This window comes from Geospiza fortis, unplaced genomic scaffold (genome assembly GCF_000277835.1).
Source record: "Geospiza fortis unplaced genomic scaffold, GeoFor_1.0 scaffold130, whole genome shotgun sequence".
In the NCBI taxonomy this organism is placed as follows: Eukaryota; Metazoa; Chordata; class Aves; order Passeriformes; family Thraupidae; genus Geospiza; species Geospiza fortis.
Genome location: NW_005054300.1, coordinates 7,628,043 through 7,652,713, shown reverse-complemented (window position 1 = coordinate 7,652,713; position 24,671 = coordinate 7,628,043). Strand labels below are relative to the sequence as shown.

The 24,671-nt window shown below is 36.0% G+C and overlaps 1 protein-coding gene across 6 annotated transcripts in view; it reads left to right on the top strand.

Moving 5' to 3' along the window:
* CPEB3 (cytoplasmic polyadenylation element binding protein 3) overlaps positions 1 to 24,671 on the top strand; it is a 72,657-nt gene that overhangs the window by 2,219 nt on the left and 45,767 nt on the right. For 4 of the 6 annotated variants that reach the window (XM_031061952.1, XM_031061943.1, XM_031061959.1 and 1 more), the window contains exon 3: positions 18,556 to 18,715. In XM_031061952.1, coding sequence (XP_030917812.1) covers positions 18,556 to 18,715 — 160 coding nt within the window. The remainder of the gene's footprint in view (positions 1 to 18,555; positions 18,716 to 24,671) is intronic. The other 2 variants (XM_031061970.1, XM_031061962.1) reach the window with 1 other exon arrangement.

The window sequence follows — 24,671 nt, the reverse complement described above, 5'->3', positions numbered from 1 at the left end:
GTGGCATATCTGTCCTTTCCAGTAAGGAAATGCCTAATACAATTGACATGATTTAGAAATGGCAGGAAAGTATTGTATAAAATAAACCATTTTATGCTGTTCAGAATATTTGCAGAGAAAAGAGACAATAGGACACGACCTTCAGAGCCATATTGCAATGGAGTCTATTTACTAGCTACATAGCTCTGAAATATTTAAAGCTGCAGTGCCCTTCACTGTTTTTTTTTAAATCTATGACGACAAAGCAGATCAATTGCAGCTGAAACTGGGCCAAATGGAAGATTTGCAATTTTAATGCAGAATGAAACCTGTCATGGTGTGAAATCCATTTTAAGTTGAAAAAAAGCAGAGCTTGCACTTGCAGTTATATCTATACTAGGTGAAGTGAATCTCAGACCTTTTCTAGGTTAGCTGTTTTGGTGGCCAACAAGTCAAAATTTTCTGCTTTGAAATACAGTTAAATCATTCATATATGCTTGCTCTTTAGGTAGTTGTTTTCTCAAGAAAGTATGACCTCTCAAACATCTTTAACTTACCAGTTTGGTAAGGATAACATTTAGATTGACACTTTAGTTTTAGAAACACAGTGAAAAAAAGAAATCAAACAAATGCATCCCCACCCCCATTATTTTAAGAGACTATTGAAGTAAAATATATGCACTTTCCAGTCCTATTCAAAGAGGACATCTTATAGTCAGCCCTGAAATTTCATTTTGCTGCTTCATTCTGTTTAAAGGGAGAGTTGCAATTTTTTTATTGGCTGCCCTAAATAAAGGTGGGGTGGCTTCTGGTGAGCTGCTGGTTAATGTCTCTGAAGCACTGAAGGCTGGAGGAAGATTACACTTTAGACACAATATGCCTGCTGTAAATACTATGCTGCACAGAGCACAGCACCATAAAAGCTAATAGCTCCCAGTCATTTTTTAGGAGTGGGAAATGTGTTTCAATTTACAAGTATTCTGAATTGTCTACATGTAAGACATTACAAATCTTGGTATATTTCAATTAGTAGTGAAAACAACAGTAAATGGTCTTATTTCTGTGGTTTGGTTAGTGAGATACATCTTTAATGAATACAAAACTTTATTATTGTGACTGTAAATTGTCACGAATTAAACTGGCAGATATTTATTCAACACAAGGAAAAACTAGCTAACTGCTTTTAAAGAAAAGTTCTTTTTATTTTGAAATTAAGGTTTAAAAAAACCTAAAGTATTAGCCAATATGTAAATTGGAAACTTGTTTTCTTCTCTGTGGATTTAACCTGGTATTTTCATGTTCAACTGAAAGCAAATGCGTAGGCTATTCTCAGCACCAGCTGGTATAACAGTCTGATTTCAGAGATTCAGAACGCTTGTATTTTTTTTTTCTATTAGGCTCTTTTTTTTTTAATACAAGCTGCTGAATTTTGCTTATTAAAAATTGTAATCTGGGTTACTGTTGATTGCTGCTATACTTAACGAAATGCCAAAGACATCTTGAAACCATACTATTGGTAGGAGGCAACTGTTTAGTTGCACTGATAAAAATGAAATTCAAATTAATCTAAGAGTTTAATATTTGCTGCCAAGGTTCTGGTTGTCTTTCTTCTTCTTCCCCGCACCCCTAAATTGGGCAATATGTTGACACAGTAAGTTCTGCTTGTCAGCATTATCAAGTGGTTCTGGCAGGTTTATCCGTTTACATCTGCCACCCTCCATAACTGTGTGGTCTTAAGCAACTTTAGAAATACCTTTCAGTAAACTTCCTAGCAACACACTTATGCACATTAGCAAGTTCTTTGTGTTAACCTGTTATCTTATGTTAGTATTATTAGGCTTTCTAAGAAAGAAGAAAACTATTAATATGTTCGCTGTTTGAAATTACATCAGGGAGAGCTATTTTGTAGTTCAGGTCTTTGCAGTCATCACAAATTTTGATCAGAAGAGATCTGTAATTGAGATTTGTGTTCTGAGTCTATAATATTTGAAAATACTTGATACTCAGCTATTGATATATCTTGTTCTAGGAAAAAATGTTCAATTTGAAAATATTTCTCTTAAGACATGTATATAAAGCAATATGCTACATATTTTCATCCCTTAATTTGAGTAATTCTGTAGTGCATCTTGTATGTCAAAACCAATTGGTGTCTGTCCCAAGGAGTTGTGCTGCAGAACATATCAGAGGATTTAAAATACGACTTGGTAGGAACTCTGCTGGTGTTTGCCTTGTGATTGGTGTGGAAAGGCCACTAAAAATACTTTGAGGGAGACTACATTCATGCACTTACTGGGAAAAATCAATTGCAATGTATATATTTAAAAAATAGAGATACAAAGTGCTAGTTGAAAGGTAAAAAAGTGATCCGTCTGGAATGAAATGTAATGTAGCAAGTCAGAGTTGGAGACGAGATCATAGGAACAGGTGTGGAACTAGGCCAGAGAGGAAATACAAAAACATGGCCAGTTTGTTCTCCTGAATATTTTTTGGCTTCTGAGTGGTTCAGGTGAGGGTCTCTGACTGTCATGTGGCAAGCAGTGGTGTTGTGCTGCTGTGTGAGGTGATCCTCAGCTCTGGCATCTGAGGCTGGCATTAACTTATTGTCCCTGGGACGCCGTTCTCCTGGCACTGGCTCAGCTCCATTTTTCAGCAGAGTGGTGGGGCTTGTGCAGAACTGTTGTCATCTCCTGCTTCTCTTTCCCCTCTCTTCTCTCAGGTAAATGGTGTATTTCTTTTGGCTTTTGGCCATGTGAAGATATTGGGACACAGCTTGTGGGGTTAGGAGGATTGATAGTGCCTGAAATAGACCCTTGGAGGCAAGGATAAGAAATTCTCTTTGCAGGGAAGATAGAGAAGGAATTAAATGTTTGCAGACCAGTATTCTAATTATGTATGTCTACCTTGTGGATTTTTAATTATAGCAACACTGTAACAATTTTCCAGAAACTGTGCTGAGTTTTGCTGTTTCCCAAGTAATGCTCTTTAGAAAAAAAAATGCATTGCAGTTTGTGCTTTGAAGATTCTGGCATGCATCAAACCATTCTTGACGGCTTTACTGATAAATATTTCTCTAGCAGAAATAAAAAAGGTGGTATTTATTATGTATAAAGATAGTTTTAACATGCTATCTTTTGCAGGGAGACTGAGAGAGGATTTTTGGGCAAGTGTTTTGGTGTGGTGTTTTTTTCTTCATTGTTTTCCATTTTGAATTATTCTAGACCAGATAAAATTATAAGCTAAATTTAGGAATTTTATATAATTTAAATATTTCATACTTAAACAAAATGCCAATTCTAACATGCAGTGAGTTTGTGTTTAAATATAAGTGCATATATCTGTATAAAAGTAGAGTTCAAGTATTGGAACATTCATGAGTGTAACAACTAAAGTTCTGGGTATATGAGTAAAGGAATTTTACTGGCTGATACATCTGGTGATTAATTTTAAAAACCTTTTTTAAATCTAGAGGGTTTTTTTTCAGTCAGAAGTAGTTGAATGCAACTATGCAGTAAGTCTATTCAAAGATTAATTTTTAAAACACTGTATTTCTTTAGTCTAAATTTCATTCTGGGCTCTAGCTTCTTGGCATGGTAAATGTCTGCATGTTCAAATTAACTAAAACATAGTAATAGTACAAAAAACCCCCACATGACTGTTTTATATTCAAAGTATGATGATTAAGCACTAATTGCTTATTGATCAGAGTTTTGATTTTTAAGTAATCAATCATAGTTAATCTGTCAGAGTTAGTGAAGGTAGAGCAAAGGTCTGAGTTCAGTAGGCAGCTGATGTTCTGATCAACTCTGTACATAGACAGGACTTCCTTAAAAACATTAAAGGTATTAATATCAAACAGTGAATCAACAATTCTGTCTTAAAAATTTGATAGAGGATTTATCTGTCTTTGAAAGGAACAGTAGAAGGGAAGGAGAAGAGCATGGAGTTCATTTTGCTATTTCCCTTCTTGAATCATCTCTCCCAGTTTTCATCTATTTGCCTACACTGCTTTTGTGAATGGAATGTAAGAGGAAGAGAGACCTGGAAAAGTAGTGTTTTCAGGTTCCAGTGGTTCTTCAAGGGAAAAAAAGAGTTTGCTGAGTGAATGATGAATATTTCTGTTTGTTAGCAGTTGGTAAAATAGCTCTCCTTTCATGAAGGTCATTCAAGAGTAATTTCTAGCAGACCTATACTAAGGGGAAGCTAAAATATAGCACTGTTTAGTTTAAAGTTTGAAAGTGATCTTACCTTAAACAGAACACATCTGAATTTTGCTTCTATTCTAGACTTCACAGTTTTTAGGCTATTGTGATATCTTATATGTTCTGTGCCTAAATTTGGGGTAGCACTGCCATGTTCTGTTTCATTATTTTTATAAATCAAATTTTTCCATGTTTCACAAAAGCATTGCTTTTAAGCAGTTGTTAGAATGCTGCACATGCTGGTACTAAGCAGTTGTCTCAGTAGTTAGAAGAATGTAAAATTTTTGTATATAGAATTAGATCTTCATTTGTGTAATAATTTTATTATTATGTGTAAATTCTAGAATTTTAAAAATGCAAGTTGTGAAAAGTCACAGAAACTTTGCTTGTGTTTGTTCAGACTTGGTCAACATTTTCATTTCCTTAAGTTTCATTTGTATGATTCTGTCTTTTCCTACAAGCTTTGAGTAGATTTTTAAATCACAATTAATTGATGTCTTCCTTTTCCTCCTTGTTGTGGAAAAGTGGCTTTGTCCCTTTATTGCATGTTTCTCAAGCTCATTCCAGAGACAGATTTGTCAATTTTTCTAGGATCTTCTAGGAGAGAAGCACTGTGCCAATCAGGGTAGATACTGATCTGCTTTGTCACAACAGTGTTAGAAGGGATGATGTGAAGTCCATTCTACAGAGGTAAATACGGCGCACAGAGTTTGGGAAATTAATATTTTTCTCAATGCTCAATCTGAGAAGACTAAAAAAAAAGATATGTTTTTCCTGAACTATTTAGAAAATAGGTCTTTGAACATAGAACATGCACTGCAGTCTCTTAAGTTTGCTGTTTGTGTGAATCTCAAGTTAGGCATGAAAAATTGAAGACAACAAATTGGTTCCTGTGAAAATTTTCAGTTCACGCTGCATAGCAAATACTCAGGAATTAAGAATTTTTCATCAGGGAAAAGAAGCAAAATATTTAATTGCTTTGATACCAACTTTTCCTTCAACTGTGTATGTTTGTCTCTGTGCATATTCAAGATTCTGGAGAATTACTCCTGCTCTTCCTAATTATTTTTTTCTGTTTGTGAGAATTTGCAACAGTTTTCTTTTAAATTCCTGGAGTCTAAATAAACTACTTAAGCAAAACCACAGATTCTGTTGCATGTTAGAATGATAAACTTCACATGATTCATCACCCAAGTTAAGAAGCTTTTGATCAACTCTATAGTTCTTTGTTCTTGGTTTAACAAAGTTAATGAAAATTATGTGTACAGAGCACTATCAATAGGTTTCAGTAGGCATGGTCCATTTTCTTTGTTTTATCCACCCTTGAACTGTTCAGCTGCTTTCAAACATCTATTTCTTCCTGTTCCTGAATTTTGATTCTTTTTTTCAATGAGGCTTCTCATTTGAGTTGGCCTCCCCTATTCCACTTTCGGCGTCAAAGCTTCAGGTTACAGAGGAAGGCCCAATAAATCCCTGTAGTTGTGTTGACTTAGTCCTGTGCAAAATTAATAGCATGAGGGGTTTTAGAAGTAGGTTTAATCAAGTTCAGGGAGAATGGAATTTTCAGAAATACTGGCTGGAAGTTCTGAATTCTAGAAATTTAGACATTTTAACCAAGTGATAGCTTAGTCTGAACATGCAGAACTGATTTTCTTTCCCCATGCCCAAACTGAGCTTTGAACATGTGTGACTTGGGATGGATTTTCACACAGATTGACAAAGAACCATTTCTGACATAAATGAGAAAAGCGTTCATTATGGCTTTTTCATGGACTTTTTATATATGATTTGGTTTTATGTCATAGTCATAAATGGATTTTCTTGTGAAATTCACCTTTCTGATGTAGAATTATTGTGAAGGTGCTCAGCTTAAAAAGACTCATCCTAAAAAGTTATTTTTGGCAACACTGTAGGCAACTTAAAGCTGATCATTTAATGAGAAATGTCAGACAACAAAGAAATTCACCCACCAAAGCTCTCTGGGTTTTATTCTTTGACTGAGGCTCTTTTTTGCAAGTAAGACTCATTTCCTAAAGAAAGTCTTTGGAATTGTAGCTTCTTCTCAAAATTGCTGAAATGAACAGAGCAAACATTTTGTTTTAAAACACTTGAGTGGTTAAATATTGTTTTGGATTAAAGGAAAATTTCCTAGTTCATTGTTGAAAGTTGCTGCTTCATTCTGCTGGAAGTATCTTGCTTTGTGAAAGAGATGTGTTAAAAGCATTAATGAATTAACATGGAGGTAGCTAGTGTTACTCCCATTTACTGCATGACCTTAACATTTGTAGAGGGTTAACAAATTATTTATGTATTAACTGATTGTTAGCATGTTAACAGATGGCTTATAAGCAAACCTAATGTCATCTATTAATGTGCTTAGCAAATGTTAAGGTGTGTAATAACCAAGTGTGTAAAATGTTTATAGCACTCTTTGTGCGTTTGAAATTTTTTTTAACTACTTATAAAGATAACCTCTAGTTTTGGATCATGACGCCCACAACAGTCTGACCTAATTATTTCACCTCACTAAAGAATTCTCTTGCTCATGTATTTTCTCCAGGATTATATTGTTTCTTTCTGTGACAATAGAAAAAATTGAGAACAGTGAGACCTCTGACGGTAACTGAAAGAGTTTTTCTTAAAACTCACAAAGCCTGAAGTAGCAGCTGACTATGTAGCAGGAAGACTAAGAAAGAACAAGAGAGTAGAGGAAACAAAAGTCAGGAACAAGAAAAAATAGGACTTTTATAGTACGGAATGGAAGGGGAGCTGTGGCATTTTCAAATATGGCAATGCAACATGACAATATGCCCATGCACTTTCTGGGGATGAGAATTTCTGCAAATAAAATCTTGAAAAGTTTAGACCAGATTCAGCATTTAGTGGTAAGGGTCCTCAGGTGTGTGGCTCCTGCTGCTTTTGGCTGCTAATAAGTGAAGCTGTACCTGTGACTTCTGAGTAAAAAAATCAGCCATAATTCTCAGCAGATTTTACAGGTAATGTTTTGATGCAAGTTTCTGCAGACAGTCTCACCTGCCTTGTCTAAAAAGAAACACACTCTTCTGACATGGTTTTACAAAGTAGTAGATTACTTATATAACATTTTTTTCCTTGCTAGGCAAGGGAGAAGTACTGCTGTTATGTATGCCATTCAAAACTACTTGAAAATGGATTGTAGTAAATGTTACAGGTTTTTTTAAAGACTTCACTTTTGTATAGGAACTGGAAAGTTTTCTTGCAAATTGTTTTGCTCACACAGTAGCTTTGTTCGAATATAAACTTGAACTGGTGAATGTCTCAAAATATAGCTCAGTCCTTGGCTCCACTGGACATGTAGAGCAAGGAGAATCAATTTAAAAGGACAAACACAATGAAAAGACTTTTTTATGAATAGAGGCATGCATAGATTCAAAAAGCAACCATATGAAATGCATAGTTTTTCATACAACCTACAATTTTATCTTTTCACACATAACATTTATATTTGTGGTTTATAATTGTCCAGAAATCAACTAAAAAACTCCTGTATTTCTATTTTCTGTGTCACTCTTACTGATTGATGAGGTCCTACTTGATGGTGAAGATTGAGTTCTTGAGGTCATGACCTTGTAGTTAGTGCTATTAAGTATCAGTCTGCTTTGCTGCAGTTCTTCAGCTCTTCTTGTATGATGAGTTTATCTCTTCTGGGTTGATGATGTCTTGTAAATACTATTATTATGTTTTTACTTTAATAACCAATATTACTCATTTCAAGTATCTCAAGTGATCTCAAGGAAACTGGTCTCAAGATTTGCCCTTGAGAAACTGCATTATTCACACTTCTTTAGCAGATTCTGTTGAGCACGAGCAGTTCTTTCCCGTTTTGCCATTTTCTTACCTCAATTGCACTGGTTACTTCTTTGTTTCCATTTATGTGGTCACTTTGCCTGTAGCAGCATGTGAAATGCTCTGTGGAAGTCCTTGTTAGATCAGCCATATCCTACCCTTTCAAGAAGCAGGAACCGCCTTTTCCAGGGTATTGTGTCAATAATGCATAATGCTACATTATTTCTGCACTATGCTTCGTAAGAGACAAAATCCTTGAATTTCAGTAATAAAAACTAGAAACAATGTTTGTCATCTATAGTTTCATATCCTGCTTCAGTTGTTGCAGTTCTTTCATTTTTGTTTTGCTGGTCAGATATACGCAGTGCTGACATTGTTACTTGGATTAGCTTTAGTGCTTCCACTGACGGCCTTACTGACTCTGGCTCCTTTTGATTACAATGTTGCCATGCTCCTCATCAGATACTGAGTTGAATAGGTGATCTTACTTTCTCTTACTATTTATTTGTCTTCTCTGTTTACCCTTGTTTGCCTGATTTTCCTCTATGAATGTGAAGAGCAGCTATGGAGGCTACATTATTTTCTCCTGACTTCTGGTGTTTTTAATTTTTTTTTCTCAGTCTTGCTAGACTTTTTCTAGACATTTGTTGCCCATGGTATTCATGCTGACCTTTTTACAGTTTCCCTGAATATCTGTAAGTGGCTGAACATCCTGGTTCTTTCCTTGTAGCAATATTTTCTTAAGGTGCCTGTCAGTTTTTATTACCCTGTGCAAAAAAAAAAAAAAAAAGGAGAATTCTCTTGCAAATCAGGTAGGCTGTTATCTCAAGACATTTTTCCTGTCTGTAGCAATCTTTACTAAATTTGCCATGTGCTAATCAGTTTAGCTCTTATGATGTAAAAGGAAAGTGCTTTTCCTGCTTGTATGAATATGGTTTTCAATTTCTGCATAAAGAAGGTTTCCTTTTGGTTAATTGGCTGTTCACACTTGTACTTGTGTCTTGTAAGTGATTTCCGAATTATTTTAATTAAATCCAAATGTGCAGCAGTAATTGGAATGCATAACACCTACCTGACAACACAACTGCTCATGGCCTCTTCTTATCTAAGGGGAAGAATTTTTTATTCTGGTTATTTTAAAGAATTTTAACGTAAGTGTTCAGGCATTTTATGTTAATTATTCTTTTCTTCATATCCTCTATGCCTTTAAGCCCCTTAGGCAATAAAAGATGGAAGTATGCAGAGCATGATTCAGTTACTATTTTAATATATTATCCTATGAAGGTAATATATTTAATAACTTAATTCTGAATTTGTTATTAAATTGAACTTTTTTTTTCATATGTGGGATGATTCAGTACTTGCCACTGGAAAAATTCCTTTATTTATAAAATTTAATCTGAAATGGAATTGCTTGCATATAGTTGATCTGAAGAGTTGTTTCTATTTGGACTGGGGTTTTTTTGCTCTGCTTCTGTCCTTCCTTCCTCTAAGTGGAGCTTGATGTTACAAGTGGTTTTTGGATTGCGGCTGTCTGCTGTTTCCTGCCTGTTCAGTTGCATATATGCAGCCTTTGGTAATTTTGCTGATGATCAAATACGTAATAGCAAACATTTTTAAGTTAGAGTTTCTGACATAATGACACTTCAGGAAAAGGTTTGCCTGGTATCTGACTGGCTATACAGGAGTCTTCAACTCATATTTAGAAGTAGGTGCACAGCTTGAGAAAGCCTGTAGTTCTGTTTCCTTTACATGAAGGTGTCTGAGGCAGTTTGGGATTCTGTGGTTGATTATGTCCTTGATAAAGTCCCAGGATGAACAGGAGTTGCTCCCTGACTATTCTCAATCCCCTTAGGAAGAATGTGACAGAGTGGGTTGTTGTGTGCCACTATTTATCATGCATATTAATCATGCTATATAATGGTATAAAGTTAGGACTTGGGTAGTTCACATGAGTAATTGATAATTAGTAATTAAAGGCATTATTGCAACTAATAGGTTAAATTTTTTCTTTAAATCCTGCTGGATGCAAAGTGACATCACACTGCAAAGGTGACATCACCTCCTTGTCTTCTCTGGGAGCTGTTTTTCATTGCCGGTGTTTCTGGCCTGCTTTAGGCCTGTGAGTAAATATTGGTGAATAGCCCCAGTTCCCCCCAGGCATCAGGAACAACGATCCCCACTGTACCATTTCCTCTTCTCAAATGGACCATGACTGTCCTCTCTAAGTTCTCCAGACCTGTAGGTGAAGATCTTGTCCTATGTGAGAGATGAAATGTGGTATCTTTCTTTTGTTGAAATAGCTGCTGGAGTTCTGACACCTACAAGATTTTTGTTAGGAGGCACTAGTTCCTGAGCATGACAGAAATGGAACAGGAGTGTGACATGGAATGTGCCAGTTGGATGTTATGTTAGTCATATTTTTTCTTAAAAGCACAATAATTTAGGGTGAGAGACAATATTTTATTTGTCAGCACGCTTAAACATTTCAGTGACACTTTTTTTCCCATCTTACCAATATATTCCTTGTCACTGATGATCAGTAACTGTAGACAAAACCACTGTTTCAGAGAAATCCTTGAGTCTCCTTTGCTTGGTGGCCATGGTAAATGAAGCCGCTGGGCAATGGTGCTCAGAGATCTGTTTGACAGTGATTACTTGTGTTCTTTTCTATCTCCCATTTTGTCTCATTATGCTATCATACCACAGACAGACTGTAAATCTTTGAGACAACAGCTTCCTTATACAACATGTCTCTTCTGTCTTTTACATTCTGTGGTGAAGTGGGATTATTGAGCTGTAGCCTCCCCAGTACTCTCTCCTCCTTTACATCTCTGCAGTGCTTTCATTTTGTGATTTGAGGTTTGCACTTGTGCTGATTTGTCTGGCAAGGAGTTCTTAGGTCAATGTTACTTTTTCCTTGCTATGGGGACACAGGCAACATTCAACTGAGCAACGAGGTAGGAGCCCAAAGGTAACTTATCAGTGCTGAACTCATGCACAGCAGGCCAATGAACCAGTTAAATTATGTCATTTTAATAGCTCAAGGGTATAATGAATGGGCTTGTAAATTCTGCTGCTGACATCTTTTTTTTTCCACTTGCTTGTTTTTGTGAATTGATGGTCATCTTGGGTGTAACTACTTTAATCCTATATTTTACAAGTGTTAGAACTGTTTGTTACTGGAATCAGTCACTATAATAGAAAGTGGATACATCAGCTTTTTGAGATGCATTCAGCAGCGGGACAGATGAGCAGATCTTTATCTAAAGCATCACATTGAACAAAATATGACTAAACATAAATCCTGTCACTGAGTGTTCAGTCAGTTGTACTGTCTGCAGGTCATTCCCTACAGCAGTGTAATGGCTGTAAAAAGAATAGATGTTTTGTTGATTCTTCTGATTTTTTTTTAAATTTGTTGTTGTGGGGATTTTGTTTGGGTTTTTTAAATATGTTGTTCAATTGCTTTAATGGCAAAAGATGATGCTTGAAATATTAATTGTATTATATGATCATATTTCTGTTTGCAAAGATGGAAGCAAGGTACAAGATGGTGTTCCCCATTGGGGCATTTGACTCTTGGTGCTTGACTGTCATTGAATGGAGAAATAACAGTAGTGATCATGTAGAGTACGCTTGGCATATTATAAAAATGTGTACTGGAAGAAGAACTAAGTTATCAGCTGTTTTTAGGAAAATGCAGTGTAAATTGAATTACTTTCTTCCCCTACTTTGCAAGCAAATATTGAATATTCAGGAACTTGATAGGATAGTCAAGTTTAGTGAGTGTGATGCCAAGTCTTATAGCTATAAAGACTGAACTTTCTTCTATACATTTTGAACATGTGCATTAGGGGTGTGCAAAAAGGGAATCTCAACTGCTAAGTAAAGGGACATTTGAACCAAATAATATAATTTTATTAGTTTTTGTAATTCTGTATAATGCTGATTGTGATTGTATCTCTTCATATTTCTGTGCTTTTTAGTTAATCTGAAAATAAAAATTACAAACATTTCACTAAAAGATTTTAGAACTCAGAATTTATAAGCTGTTAAAGTTTGAATACAACTTTACCTTTCTTTCTGGAAAAATTGCTTGAGTAGGTCAAGTTTTCAAGGCTTTGGATTCAGTCTGAGTTTTTGTTAACTATAAAAGTTTATATAACACAGACAAAGTGACTAAATACTAACTAGAGTTTTGAAATACTACTTTTCAAATTACACTGAAATGTTTCCGTAATATTTATACAGTTAGATATTGTTTTATATGTGTATTAGTCTTCCTTATTTTTCTTAGAAGCCGTCTAAATAGGCTTTTAAAAAGTCACCTTTTGCCCAGTGAACTTCTGAACACCTATGAAAATAAAATGTGTTACAGTGGTAATCTTGAAAAAAGACAAATATATAAGAAGTTGATGTGTTCTGTGCCCATTGCAAGAGCAACAATAACATAAGAAAATATTCCCCAGTTTGTTCCAGTAAAGGAACACAATAAATCCATCTTAAAAATTAACTGGAAAGGTAAAAAAGAAAGTGGAATTCAAATAAAATTCCATTAAGTGTTGGTGTTAGTAGTTATACCTCATTATGGGCATAGACAAATTTACCTTATTGTTCCATCCTACCTACATTTTATGTCTTCTTATTTGTTTTGGTTTATTTCATTTTTTATTAAATCCAATATAAGGAAGAATTACTGAAATTTCTGGTTGTTCTAGTTCTGTGTGTATCTGGGTTGTCAGTCATGTTGTTGGCAGCATTCCAGCACCAAGCTGCAAAGGAAGTAACACTTGCTATGTACAATTTTTTAAATTCTTTTGTACAGTGATAATTTTAATTTACCATGTGACCATATTCCTCAGATTTCCTATATTTTGAAAGACTTTTTTTTAACTTCTCTGAGAATGCAAGTGGGATTGGGCATCCACCTGAAGCTGTGAGAGGTGAAGGACTGCCCAGTGAGCCTTTAGAGCGTGCTGGATGTCATCGTTCATGTGCACCATCATGGCATGTTGAGCATGTGCCAAGCTAAGCTTCAGAATACTTTTTTCTTTTTTTGCAGTTGTTGGTTTTGCTATTTTGAATTGAGATACTGAAACAAGACAAACTTGTTTTCCTTGTGTTCTTAGCAATTACCTGTGCTGCAGGTGCTAAAACAGAGTGAGCGAGCCCTGTTTGAAACAGTGCTGGCACTTCACTCTGTATTTATTCAAAGCTGTGCTTCCATTGACTTCAGCTTTTGTTGGCAATGCTTAGCAATCCTGCCCAGCCAAATCCAGGTTTATGGATAAATAAAATTACACAGCAGTGACCCCTGTGAAGAAGTTTGCATTGATAGGAAAGTTGTTTAAGCCATAAGAGTTTAGGCTGTTCCCTAGATCTCATTGTTCTGATCAAAATACTACATATAATGAATGTGGGGAGCCTCACTGGAGTTGTGGTGTTCTGGAAACAGTTAATATTTCTGAGTCGAAGCCATCTTGTTACTCAGCAGAGTTGGGTTGTGTTGTGCCACATACTGGTGCAGAAAGCTGAAAAATCTAGGGCAGCATGAAAATGAAGAGCCCTGAAATAAATTACAGAAACTGAGATAGTGCTCAGAATATAGGAAGCTTAGTAGGAAGTCAGTGAACTGAAATATGTAGACCCAGGGAAATGTGTCTTTGGGAAGGTCGAGATACCTGAGGATTTGTTGCTTGCACAGTAAAAAATATGCAGCTGAGGGGTGTCTCTCAACTCCATGTGTATTTTATGGTATGGATGTAGATGACCATGCCAACAAGGATTTAAACATACAACCTTGTGTTTCATGGTTAAGGATTCTGATTGTGGATGATAGCTGGGCGCCATGAGTTAGATTGCTGACATGCATTCTTAGGGTAAAAACTTGTCCCTTTTTAACTGTACTTTAATAATTCACAGTCAAGTGTCTTTTCTGCCATAATCCTCTGCAGAGTCAGAAGAAAATGATACAGCATCAGGTTTTGGAGCAAGATGCATATTGTCCATGTCTCTGCCATGGGATAGGGCAGTCATTTCCTTTTTTACTTCATTAGTTCCAATTACTTTGGGCTACTGTTCAAGCTGAGAGTTAATGAGGAAATCAGGCTGTATAAAGATCCACTTCTCACCTGTTAGGGTCCTAGCTATAGATTTGATCTTGACATTGTCATTTGTGATGAAGTAATATATTTTTTTTCTCATTCTTTATCTTTCCCTCTCAGCAGTAAAGACACAGTTTGTGTATCTACTGGGAGGGACCTGGAGTGGTGCTGGGTATGCCCTGCCCTTACATGCCCCTGCTGTGAGTCTGAAGGGATCAGAACAAAGCCTACCATGTTACGGGGTACAACAAATGGGAAAAAGTTATTTTTATTTCAAATGTTACAAATGTGGCAGTACTTCAGTACTGCTAAGTAGTATTTGTTTCATAAATAAGATAACTTTCAAAATTACTTTTGCCTTCCTGGAATTTGCTGATGCACTTATTACAACTCAGCCATCTCCTGGAGTAAGTGACACAGGCATCTGTCCTAGAGATAAACAGACCTCTTCAAAGCACTGTTTTGATTCATTCCTAGAGCTCGTTCATTATGTGTGTTGGATGGAGACTGGAGACTTGTGAATAATTATCATGGCTGTGTAATTAAAGACTAGCAGAATACATATGCAGGAAAGTGTAAGATTCAGATAAAATGCACATTGTTATATTTTCTAATTTTATTTTAGTGTATTGACTCTGTAGTTATTTTTGGCAGTTACTCTTTGGTTTTTATTTTTTAAAGTAAAATATTATAGATGCTGTGTTATGTGACATTTTTTATTGGACTTACAAGTAAGATATTTAGAGGTAGAGAGTTGAGACCCAGCTCCAACTAAAGGTCCATTTCACTTTGTGATCCTTCAAAATCTGATCCTGATATGCATTTGTGATTTGTCACTATATTGATGTCCACTTTGAGGAAGTCCATGGCATAGGTGAATGTATAGATAACAGCCACAAAGGGCTGGGATTTAAAGTTTTGGGATGCATCTCTTCTCTAAGAGCTCTTATTACTAAACTGTTTTTCTTTCTTTCAAGTCTGGATAATTCTGAGAACTGAAATATTCTGCCATATACACCAGCAGCTAACAAGGAAGGAGCTGCTGTCTGCACACAGCAGAAATACAATCCAACATGGGCAGGCTGGACTTAATCTTTTGCTGACTTAATGATTATTGTGTAGCCAAAGGCAGTGCTTGGTAGCTGGAGATTTCTCTTTTATCCATAATGCAGTTTATCTAAGTAGGTCTTAGGAGCTTTGTCTTCTGTAGGAAGATATCCCAGCAAATCTTCCAGACTGGCTGGATTTTAAAACTTCTTTTCCAAGTTATTTATTATGCTTTATCACTCTGTATTTTGTATATCTTTTGATTTTGGTTCATGTTCCTAGTCCCAGAACTTGCAAAATCCTCATGTGCTGCTAAGGACTTTTATGAATTGTATATGTTGTTGAGATTGTTTGGCAATAGATTGGTGGCCTATGGAAACAATGCAAAAGGCAAATCCAGGAGCTGGAACAGTATCAGCTCACAAAACCAGGAGAACCTGTTCATGCTGAGAAATGAGGAAACATAATTGTGTGTGTGTGTGTGCAGAAGCACCAGTCATCTTGGAAGGAATTGCTGAATTTAGAAAACAGTTTTCAAATCTGCTGAGTACAAATGAGTTGCTACTGAGATGAAAGCTACTGAGAAAAATGGTAATAGCCCTTTTATTTAGGAGCTAGAATGTTAGCCCTTACTTGTGTTTTATCACCCACACTGCAAAGTCTGTAGTCAGCACACGTTATACTTATGCACTGCCACAACACACTCATAAAATCTGTTGTGTCTAAATTTTCTTTTACTAGATTTATCTTGCTCAAGTGCTATAATGGGAAGTGTTATAATTGCCTGGTAAAGGGTTTTGATTAAATTGATCTTCCTGTGTTCAATGTAGGTCTGTTTTAATCTTGAAAATATATTGCAGATTTGTGTGCCCCATAAAAGGTTAGGAATATGCAGCATTCCAGCAAGCCTGCCCTGCATAGCTTTGCTGCCACACTACGATTTCTTTCTCCCTTTTTCCCCTTGTGTCCATGTGCACAGCTCCTTGGCAGGTTGCAGAACAAAGCAGGACCTCCCAGGGATTTGCTGCTATAGTACCACGGTTAAAATATAACATACATATGTTAATAAAGGGCAATTAAATTCAATTTGTAGGCTGTGTCCTCTTCTGAACTCAAGCCTTCTGACCTCTAAGACTGTAATCTCAGGAATGTTTGAAGCTGGAATAAACTACCACTGTGGCAAAAGCTGCAGTCCTGCCCTTTAGCTCTCCTGCCAGTGCTGGTTTTGCCAGCTCAGCTCTGCTATGGCTGTATAGTAAACCAGGTCAGGGCACACATCTGACTGAAAAATACTTCCTTACCTCTATTTAGGATATAAGCTGTAGCTTTGCATTCATATTTTCTCTTCAAAAGGATGTTGTAGTTGGGTATTGAAGCATCCGACCTCTTCGCTTACATGCAGTACAAGTATCTAAAAGAGGCAGATAGAAAAAGCCAACAAAAGTTCTTGGTTTAAAGGAATTATATAAAACCTATTTAATCAATTTACTAATGCAGCACTAGAATGGGTTTTTTCATCAAAGTTAATGCTTTTTCTTTTTGATTTACCCTTGCATTTTTTTAAGGAAGTGATTATGAAACAAACTCTTCTCTACTAGTGCATATTACTAAGAAGTCGGTTGTTTTAACCAAATAAAGTTTTCTTTTTGGGAAAAAAACCCCAACCTCAGCATTTTGGATGTTTTTGTTTGGTTTGAGGGTTTTTTTTTCCTTAGGATCTACTTTGAATTTGCTGGACATACATACATTATGTTTTATGTTTCAGTGTATTGCTCCATTTGGATAGGGGAGCAACTACTGTTTTAAATACAGTATACAAATGATGGAATTCTAAGCAGCTGTAGAAGACAAGAATCATCAACAAAGAGAATTGAAAATGAGTGAGCTCATTTGAACTTCAGTACTTAGTATAGCTTCTAACAGAAGTCAAGTATTATTCTTTGAACATCATGTTTGACTGCCAGAAATGCTCAATAGATTAAATAAATGTGTATAGACAATAATGGTAGCCCGCTTATAGAAAATACAACATTAGCACACTGAATAAGGGAAATTGCATCTTCAGTTTAGAGTAGGCACTGTGGGAACATGAGATTTTTGACAGTAAGATTATCTGTATTTCAGAGTTTTCTGTAATAGCAAGCTTTTAATGATGTGTATTTATTTTAATTCCAGAACAGGGATATTAAAAGAATGATGAATTTATGCAAGTATTCTCTCCTTTAGTTTTATTTAAAGACAACCTAAGAACAAGATGGTTCAAGAGAAATAGTATTTATTAAGACAGAATTTTATTACCTTTTCTATGGATACTGCTTTTTCTCTGAGGATTTTAGATACGAGTTTTGCAAGCAAGAATATCTTATAGTAACATGTGAAAAACATTGTTCCAGGAATTGTGGGAGCATATTACAAGGAAGGTTTCAGTTTGCAGGGTAGGATGTTATACCACTTTTTATCAACTGTAGCATATATAGTATATAGCAGTAGATATATAGTATATACAACCCCCCTTTTTTTAAATCATAGTGATGAGAGTAGGCAAACAAATATTTTTTAACATCTGGGTGACTATATGGGGCCATTCTTTTATGCTGCCTTATGATTTACAGTACTCTGGATACATGGGCATTGGTAGATCGTTTCCTCCATGGAATTGTTCCTGAACTTTGCAACTGGTTGTTCTAGTAGGCCTGCTGAAGACTGATTCTGGGTTTTGTTTTTCTTTTCTTTTTCCCTTTTACTTACCAAAAGCAGAAGCAGAACTACAGTGAAATAAAAATGGGAGGTTCAAACAATACAGACCAGCCCTTGCTCAGGTTTTTGAGTGCCCTTCAGTGGAAGTGTTATCCTAGCTTGACTCTATTTTTTCTTGCACCTAGTGTACTTTCCTTAAACCCATCAGGTTAATGTTAGACATTTGAAGAATTAATTGGTACTTTCTGGCACAGAGGTGCCTGCTGGTGTCTTGAGCATTGCTTGCTTCTGCTCTGATATTAAGGTAGCACAGTGACAGGAAGCAGATGATGAAGCTGTAAACCAAATATCTCTGAAATAATTTCATTTCTCCTGTGTAAGCATTAATACTGCTTTATTTCTAAGTTCTTATTTAAATGACAATATTTAGAATTAGCAGTTGCTTGTATGTATATTTTTAGAAATACTTAAAAGCCTCTTTGCATAGCTGTACTGGGGAAAACAGCAGTTGCAAGATGAAGGGTATAATTTTAAACTGTAGACATATTTATAATTTTTTTTTCTTGTAGAAAGTTCTATCAAATTCTATCATCTAGAATTGGATGCTGGAATTAATATAACAAGAAATGAGCCTGTGTTAGAAAATTAAATTTTTCAATAACACCTGTCTTTTCTTCCTTTTTTTTTGTTTCTTCTAGGACCGGAATAGGCCCTATGACACTTTTAACTTGCACTCTTTGGAAAATTCCTTAATGGATATGATAAGGACTGATCATGAGCCTCTGAAAGGTAAACACTACCCTCCCAGTGGCCCACCAATGAGTTTCGCTGATATAATGTGGAGGAATCATTTTACAGGTTAGGAATATTCATATGTCCATGCTTGCTTGGTGTTTAAACAAAAATCAGCTTTTCGGTATTTCTATAAACTTTTTATTAATGAATGAGTTTCCATTTTTGTGAAATTTCTGTTTTCCCATCTCAAGATATCTACTAGGAAGATAAGGTGAAATGTCTATCCATTTATTGTAAGTGTACAATCACAGTATTATCTGACTGGCATATCTGAAACATGGGATTTTGTATCAACAAATTGTAGAGCAAGATCTTTTGCTGCTGTCACTTCAAAAAATGTTTCATGCTACTGGAGTCCAATTGTTGTGTTCAACATCTTTTTCAAAGGTTTTAATAAAGTGTGGATTATCAGCTAGGATGCACTGGTCCTAAACCAACCAGTGTATCAAGGTTATTCTCTATAGTTAATTTCAGGTTTTGTTTAAACAAATTTATCTTAATTTGGATTTCAAATTGTTAGGGAAAGCCAAAAGATATTAGCTGTTGTTAAGTGCTGGGAAAGTTGTGATTATTTATGTTGTTAAACTCTGTTTGTTCTACCAGCTGTTGGTATTAGGGATGAAACCATTTGCAATACTTGGCTGATAGTATAGTAAAAGGTGTGGCAGCATTTCTTTGAATTCCTGATCAACCTGCACCCTCCTTTGTCTTTATCTTTCACTGGTTATGTTTAAAAATAGGTACACATTCTTGCTGATATGCATTCTTGCTGACTTATAAAACTGAGGATAGTTGTAAGCCATATACCAAGGAAGTATTGAACAAGAAATGATTTCCAAATACTAAGAAGTCAGAACACAAAGAAGAAATTTAGTTGTGTATAGCACTTTCTATGCTAATGCTTATGTACATGTTTTTTGATGTCATGACTGCCTCATTTACTCTCCACTGTACAAATATTTTTTCTTGGTCAAAAATACTATGCCTTTTTTGCCATCTCTTCTGGGTACAGGTTTTATTCACAAGCCAAACAAACTGGCTTATTTACCCCTGTTATCTTGAAATTTGCTGTGCCATAGCCTTCATGTGTCTTAAACCATTATTCATCTGTCTAAAATGGCAGGGAATACGGTCTCATGTCTATTCTGATCATAAACCTCTGAAATAATGGTTAAAGTCGAACTTAAAAAACCATGCTTAGCAAAATGGACATTTCTACTGGGTATATGTTTCATGTGGCTGGCATTAGAACATTAAATAAAATTCAACTTGCTAGTAAATACAGTTAAGTATTTATTGTCTCTTGTAAGATACATTGTAATTTAGCTAAAACTTATATTTTTATGGGGTTTTTCAGTATTTATTTACACATACAAATAGAGACTAATTTTTTACTAATGAATTTCCACATGAATCTCAATGTGGAAAAAAATAAAAAAGATGGGGTTAGAAATTGGGTGAATATTAATTATTGAAGTTGGATATTGTGTAAAGTTTAAATTGATCTTTTCCATTTGACAGTGGGACCATTAGCTTTACTTTTGCTCTAACGAGGGTTTCTGTCTCAGACTGGATGTGCTCCTTCTAACGATTTCATTTTCTCATTCAGTGTTTCTCACCCATTTTGGCCTTCCTCCCTTGCCAATGAGCTCACTTCCAGTCAGCAGCTGTTGGAGAAGTCTGTTTTTCTATTAGTTACCTCCCTGTCTATGGATTTTCCCCCCAGTGATACTGTTGCTTTCCCTGTTTCTTTCTTCTCTTCCATCTAAGCACAGGACTGACTTTGCCAGCCCCCAGCCTGGCCCTGGCCTAGTGTGCACTTTCCCTGCTCCTGTTTTCACACTGCAGTGTGACTGGGAATATTCACAGGAGCAGCTCTTATAGGACATGTTAATTCTCTCTTGCAAGAGGTGTTGCTTTCCTCTGTGTTAAACAGATCTGTGTTACTATTTTAGCTGAATCCTTTTCCTGAAAACCATTCTTCTGCAAAAATTGATTCAGTCCTGACATCCCTTTCTTACTGTATTTTTGCTGTTTCTTTTTCTGTGAAAATTGGTCTTGAATGTTTTCCTGTACATACCACTACTTTTTCTCTGCAAAAGTGCAGAAGGTTTTCAGCTGCTGTCCTTCTCTGCAACTTCCTCACATTTCACTTTGTTGTCTTATAAATTCACTTGTTTTTTTTTATTTATTCCATACTCCTTAGACTCTCCCCCTTAAGGTAGCAGGACATTTTAGCCTGTTATTAGCACATTCAGAAAGTGATCAGTTCTTCTTGCTTTGGCTTGCTCTTAAGTCATTGCCAAGTTTTCATTTATTTTCACCTTGAGGCTTTTTTAATATATTGGTTATGTACTTCAGCTTAATTTTTTCAGTTCCTTGTAGACAAGCCCATGTGAATACCTCTTGTGTGAAATTTCTGGAATATTATTAACTTAACCAACCCTCTGAGCTAGTTCCTCTTCATTTTACCAACTCTGTCTTTCATAGTAAAGTGTTTATTCCCTTTAAATCTTTACTTCCTCTTGCATCTGATTGTCCTCTCTTAAGTTTGTGCATTATTTCTTCTGTAGATACAAAAATCCTAATTTAAATTAAAAGCGATGAGATGGCTTTCAAATGACTTTTTTAAATTGTTCTTCTTTTGGTAAATGAGCCCTTTTTTCTCAAACAATCACAGCTAGCAGCACTTACAGGTCAGTTTGCCATACATTTACTATCCAAATTTTTAAGTGGAAAGTATGAAAAGGGTGAGTACCAAAATCCTCTGATCTTGTAAATACAGGAAGATTTGATTCTAGAAAAACTGTATATTTCTTGGGGCCTCCAATGCATGTTACAGAGCCTGAAACCAGGTCCATGTTTCAGGATCATTTCACCCTGCTGCTGCCAGCAAATACTTATTTTTAGAAGTACTGTCTGTATATGTATTAATGAGTTAAATATTGCAAGCAGTTTATCTGAAGTTTGAAACTTTGCTTGGAACATCATCCTTCTTGGCATGTGTGCCCTTCGTGTCCCAGCAGATACTTGGAACAAAAAATAATTCTCTTGGGTATGGAATGAGAGCTCTCGATTAGAATGTGGGTGGGAGGATTAGCCATAAAAGATTCTGATGGGAAAACCAAATTGAAATGCTTCTGGGATATTTTGTTCTTGTTTTGGGGTCTGAGTTCCTCATGCTCTGTTTGGTTCAGAGGAGGTAATGGACAAGCTCAAGGCGAGAAAGGAAGAGTCCCTTGTTTGTAGTTGCTGAAGGTTCATACCCTTCTCTCAGTCTGAGGTATGGTCAGGCTTTGTCCTGCAGGCCATGGAAATTGAGTTTATTTCAAGGTCACCAAAGGAGATCACTTATTTTAAAGCATGATCCCCTTGACCTTGAGAGGACACGTGATTAAGTGACTTTTTTGGGGAGGGACTTTTTTATTGCTTTCAAGTGTGGAGCAGAGCCAGTCTGAGAGATTATTGGTGCAGCAGCAATGATCTGATCCTCACTCCTGCAATGCTGAGTTACTCACATTGAGCCAGGCGGATTGGCAGGCTGGCTGGGTGCTCTCCAGCGAGGACAGCCAGGGTCACTCAACCACTCAGTTCTTTCTGTGTATTTCTTGTTGTAAAAGAGATTTGAAATCTAGCTCTGTGGTTTATGGACCTAAATTACCAGCATATCCATCTAAGTTGCATTTTATCATGAGCCCAGTCTTGGGAGAAGGTGCTCAGTGTCAGCTCTTGTTTTGTTTATGAAACTGATTTCTTTTTCTCAGCTTTCCCTGCCAGATAGGGGAACCCTTCTGTATGTTCCTGGCTTTCTGTCCTCATAGTCTGGGAACTGTGCAACTTTAAAAGCAATTTGCCATTTTCATGCTTTGAGATTTAAGGAATGTAAATTAATTGAAAAGGAATTCTCATTTTTGTTTGTCCCAAGACCCTTTGCAGACTTCCCTACCTGCTTTCTCTACCATCAAGACCAGCTTCAACATCTTTCTTTCAGTCAATACTTGTAAATACTTCCCTTCTTTCAAGAGGAGGGAAAAACAGAGGGAAGAAGTTGAGTAAAGGAATTGTTAAGCTTCACTTGGTTAATGACAAATTACAGTGTACAGCCCAGGGTATCTGGCTGTTCCCCATGTCAGTCATAGTGAGGCCTCCTGGACAGAAATGTGCAGGATCTCCTAAGATGTTTTTCCTGAACAGTCTTATTTCTTTTCTGACTGGCCAATAAAATATATTATACACTACAAAAGTGTGAGTGACAGTTTTGCTTTAATGAGGAAAGGTTATGTTTGCAGTATTTTATAACCTTCTTTATTTGCATTCTGCTTTGACCTAAAGGTGTAGGGCAAAAGTAAATTATCAGAATGGCTATGGGTAGATGCCACTTATCACTGACCAGAACATTTCTTTCCTACATAAAAGTGTCTCCTGTCTGTGGTGTAATATGTCACTGTTGCAATATGTTTATCCGTGTCAAACTATTGCATTACAACACAAACAGAGGTATTCTGATCTATAAAAAAATATTTTGATCAGAAGTAACTAGCAGCTGCCTTTGTTCTATTTTTAAATAATTAAATAAAATATTTCAGCTGTGTTAGATCATATGCTGTGCACATGTGCTACTGACAGGTCATGAAACTAAGTATAAAACTGAGGAAAGAAATTATGTCCTTCAAAGTATTTCTTTTAAATTTACTGTTACACTAGATCAAAGTATTTCTTTTAAATTTACTGTTACACTAGATAACAGTAATATTTGCTTTTTTATTCTAAATCAGAACAGAAATGAACTTTGTAATCTGCCTAACAAAAATTGTGGTTTTTTTAAAGAAGTGTGACACAGCTTCAAATATAAATAATTGGAGACAACACGTGTACAGGGAGATTTCAAGAGTAGGCTTTAATATACATCATTTCAATGGATATCACACTGTAGAGAGATACATAAAGCACGTGTTGATTGTGTCACAATATTTCAGTAGAGATCAGGATGTTGAATATAAATGTACAACAGTTCACAGGCAAAAATAGCCACTGTGGGGTAACTTTTTATCTCGATTTTCAGTACTTAAAGTCACTCATTTTTTTGTGAAACACAAAACTGAAGTTCCTGGGTTACTACTTCATAACTTTTGTAAAGACTCTATCAGGTCATATGAAAACTCAGCAAAATTTAGGATTTCTTCTTTATGTTTAAATTACTCACTTTGTTGACAGCCAAGTGTTTGAAGATTATATGCAGCTTAAGACTGTTGGATTCTGTTCCACAGAATGGACCTTCACTTTTCCACTTTGATTTCCCTTCATTTCAGCACATGCCACCTGATTTTGTTCAGCTGTAAGTGTTCCTAAGCTTTTTGTAAGCAAAGCACTAAGTTTGCCACATGACCCAAGAAAAGTGAAGGTGAATGGATAATATTTGTGTTTGCAGTCAGCAGCTGAACACAAAGGTCATGCAAATAGAACAAATGTTGTCATCTCAGTGCTAGGAACGGTGCTACACTGCTGGAGCTTTTTGCAACACTTTCTTTAGGAAAAAAGTGCAGCGTGCCAGCATTTCCCAAAATCTCGATGCTCATGACAAACAGAGTGAGCAGACAGATGTGTTTGCACATGTACTTGTGTTTAAAATTAGGCCCCTCATGCTAATCCTTTTGAAGGAAAGAGAGTATGTTGCTTTTCCATTTGAAACTCTGCTTATTTTTAAAAATCCTCTTTAATTTTTTTTTCAGGACAGAATAAGGTCATTAAATGGTTCATATTTTTTAAATTAAATAAGTGCCTTTTGCAACAATCCTGTAGTATGGTCATACTTCCTAATTTGCTGCTGGCAAACAGCATGTCCTTGTTTTTGACCTGCTGAATCTGTTTGGTCAGGAGTGGTGGGGTTTTTTGTTTGCTTTGTTTAGTTTAAGAAGTGGTTATAGAGATAGCAAATTTTCCTTCTCTTTATTTCCCTCTTTTCATTGTGCTAGTGAAGACTGGCCTCACAAAGACCTAAAGCTGTTTTGGCTTTTTCTTT